Here is a 3,205-nt window from a genome sequence, read left to right on the forward strand (position 1 = left end):
CCTGGGTGTGGTGGCCAGAATGCTGGTGGTGTTGCGGGGGGGTTGGGGGGTACAAGGGGAGGGGGCCGTGGGGATTGTGTCTATACCTTGTGATTCTGGTAGGAGGTCACAGAGATGAAGGAGGTCTCTGGGAACACATGGGTGCAGAAGGCTGTGTTTTTGGAGCCAAAAGCATTGTTCTCATCAGCCTTAACAATGTGTAGCCGTGGCTGGTACTTGTGCATGGAGTTAAGAATGATCTGGAAGAGAAAGGTCTCTTTCTGAGCTTCACATCATCACTGTTTAGTTCTTCTTCTTTATTTCTAAATTATTTATTTAACTTAATTTATTTTAATTTGACCAGAGAGGGACAGAGTGAGAGAGAGAGGGGAAAGTGAGAAAACAAGCCGCTAGGTCTGGGGCTCGAACTGCAGTCAGCCATGTGGGAGTCCAGTGCTCTTAACCACCATACAACCTACCAGCCCCACCACTGTTTTGCTCATAACTTCATTCAGCTGACCCCAGGCTGGTGTTCATTTTCCTAAAAGCCCAGGCTCCTGGGCCTGACTACTAGACCGAGCCCACAAAGACCTTTACGTTTCCAAGTGAAGAACTGAGCTCTCCCCCTCTTCCCAGAGACTGCCTTTCCTAGGAATGCCCACAGGGAGTGCTCAGCCGCCTGCCCTCAGGGCTGCCCTCACAGCCCAGGGGTGGGCAGGATGGGCTGGAGGGGAGAAACTGAGGGAAATGTCCCATGCTTATTTCCCACTGCACGGCCCAGGTGGCCCAGGCACTTGTGCTGTTCTCAGCATTCAGAGAGGCCTGCTGAGGTGCTGGGGAGGCCCAGAAGCATCTGCCCTCAGGCCTACAGAGGCAGATCCTGGCCTGGAGGGAAGTGCACCAAAGGCCAGAGCTCAGGATAGCAAGGTAGAAGATCGGCAAAGTTCCTAAAATAAGGCCACAGGGTACCCCACAAACCCAGAGACCTGATGTAGTGGGCCATGAGGCAGAACACTCCACCTAGACAAAGCTGAGCGAAGGGCTTGGAGGCTGGGCCACTGGAGCCCCCAGAGACACACACGGTAGTTGCTGCTCCAAACCTGCTTCGTTTGGCTGTGCCTTACGGTAGCGGCTGCATCACGTGCCATTAAAATGTATTTTTTATCGTTGACATTTACCAGACGCCCTCTGCATTGGAGGCAGGACTAGGAATTTGGGGCATTTTATCAGCACTGAGCTTTTGTTAACCCTTCGGTTTCTGTCCTGGTCAGGCTAGACTGGTCCTCACATCCCATTCCCCTCTGAGTTCCTTTTTCTACCTGGGAGTGCCCCTTCCTTGGCTGGCCCTCTGTCTCCTACCCTTCCAGGTTCCCTGGGACCAGGCCTGGTGCTGAAGCTTAGTGAAAGATTTAACCCCTTGGTTACCAGAGTACTCAAAGAAAGGCCAGCCACAGGCTCTTCACTGACAACGGGCTAAAGTCTGCATGTGGGAGACAAGGACACCCAAAGAGCAGGCTTGGCTGAGGAAGAGGGTGGTCCAGGAGCTGGGCTGTGGCCTCTGGCCTTCCCTGGGCTCCTCGGTTTGGCTGGGTGGCTCTGCCTGGCAGGAACCAGGCTTTCTGCCTTCTGCACAGGCTACTACCCGTTAAGATAGTCCATGCTCGGGGCAGGAACGCTGGTATTTCCTTGAGGGCAAACCTCTGGGACCTCTAGGGGCAAAGTACTGAGCTTGCCAAACCCCAAGCCAGGTCCTGTAGCTGGGGGCTCCCCAGGGGGTCTATCCCATGAGAGAAAAGACCAAGGGACAGCAGTCCTATCCATCAGGCCTTAGATGGACATTCCTTTCCAGGAAACTGGGAATGTTCCTGTGGGGAGAGGAGCTGGGGTGGGACGTGTCTTAGGAAACACCTCCCAGTCCCTCGAAGTTACTCTGTCACCTTGCACTATGTACAAAGCCACAGGAACCCACAGAGGACCTAAGTCCCCTGAAGACCCAGGGATTGAACTAAGTACCTGGGAGAGGGCCCCGATTCCCACCTCTGCACCTCGTAATTCCCTCTGCTGTCTTGAGCTTTTCCCCATTCTCTCTCACTTTCTAGAGCTCTTGCCTTTTCCAGAAAGGCTCAACTCCCAGTTCTGAAAGCTCCTCCCTGTACATCATCTACTGGACCTTCAGGCTGCTTCCTACTGGCTTTCTATTTCTTCTTGTCCCACAATTAAACCAGAAACTCCTAAGAGAAAGGGCCATATCTTTTACTACTTTTGCACCTCCAGACTCTTCCATGTGAACAGAGGATCTAGCGAGTGCAAGGGCAGGACAGGAGTGGGAAGATTCGGGCCATGACTATGAACTTTCTGTAGGAATGTAGGCTCATCCCTCCTCTCTGATCTTTGCTCACTAAAGACAAGATCATCTCTAAGGCATTTTTCAGGCCAAAAATCATGATTAAACATGTGCCTAGACCATCTTCCTGGGAGCGCTCACATGCCCCAGCTCCCTGGCGTGCAGGACAGCCCCTGGTCAGTCTGGCTCTCCTAGGGTGGCAGCACTAAGGGAGAGCAGACAGTGAGACAGAGCTGGCAGAACCCAAAGTGGAGGCTGTAGGCACCAACGCCCAGTGAGACTGTGCAGGACCCTGAGGATGAAGAGCATGGCCCCCTACTGTGCCCGTGACACCCGCACAGTCAAAGCAGTCAGAGTCTGGTCCAAGGCCTGTGCATCATGGTCAGCTCCTTTCCTCTCTGTCACCCACCCCAGGTTCACTCAGTGATCGAGTCCTGACTCGATCTATAAAACATGCCTCTGCACTCCCTCTGTGCACCCCTGGTTGAGGCCTCACCTTGCTGGGATGGCTTCCCTCTTGTCTCCATCTACTGCCTCTCCTTTTATGTTGTTGTTTTTAGCTTTTTCTCTAGGGCATGTGTGCTCACCAGAGACAGAGAGAGAGGGAAAGTGAGGAGGGATGGCCATGCCACAATCCCTTCTCCTCCACTATCCTCTTGGGATTTGGAGCATGGATGTATGTACACATGCCCAGCGTGATTAAGCCCCCTGGTCTGGGACTCAAACCAGGAGGCTGGCCATGTGGGATTCAGCACCTTAACCTCCACGCCACCTGCTTGCCCCTACTTCCTCTTCATTTTTATCTGCTATACAGCGTATCAGGTCACTGCCCTGCTTAGGACCTTCCAGCGCATTTGGGAAGATAGTCCACCGGCAGGGAGC

The 3,205-nt window shown here is 53.4% G+C and overlaps 1 protein-coding gene across 1 annotated transcript in view; it reads right to left on the bottom strand.

The window, feature by feature from the left end:
- Positions 1-3,205, bottom strand: part of TBX4 (T-box transcription factor 4) — a 28,893-nt gene that overhangs the window by 11,126 nt on the left and 14,562 nt on the right. The window contains exon 5 of the mRNA XM_027767353.1: positions 87-239. Within this exon, the coding sequence (XP_027623154.1) occupies positions 87-239 (153 nt within the window). The remainder of the gene's footprint in view (positions 1-86; positions 240-3,205) is intronic.

The sequence above is a fragment of the Tupaia chinensis genome, unplaced genomic scaffold (genome assembly GCF_000334495.1).
Source record: "Tupaia chinensis unplaced genomic scaffold, TupChi_1.0 Scaffold144174_1, whole genome shotgun sequence".
In the NCBI taxonomy this organism is placed as follows: domain Eukaryota; kingdom Metazoa; phylum Chordata; class Mammalia; order Scandentia; family Tupaiidae; genus Tupaia; species Tupaia belangeri.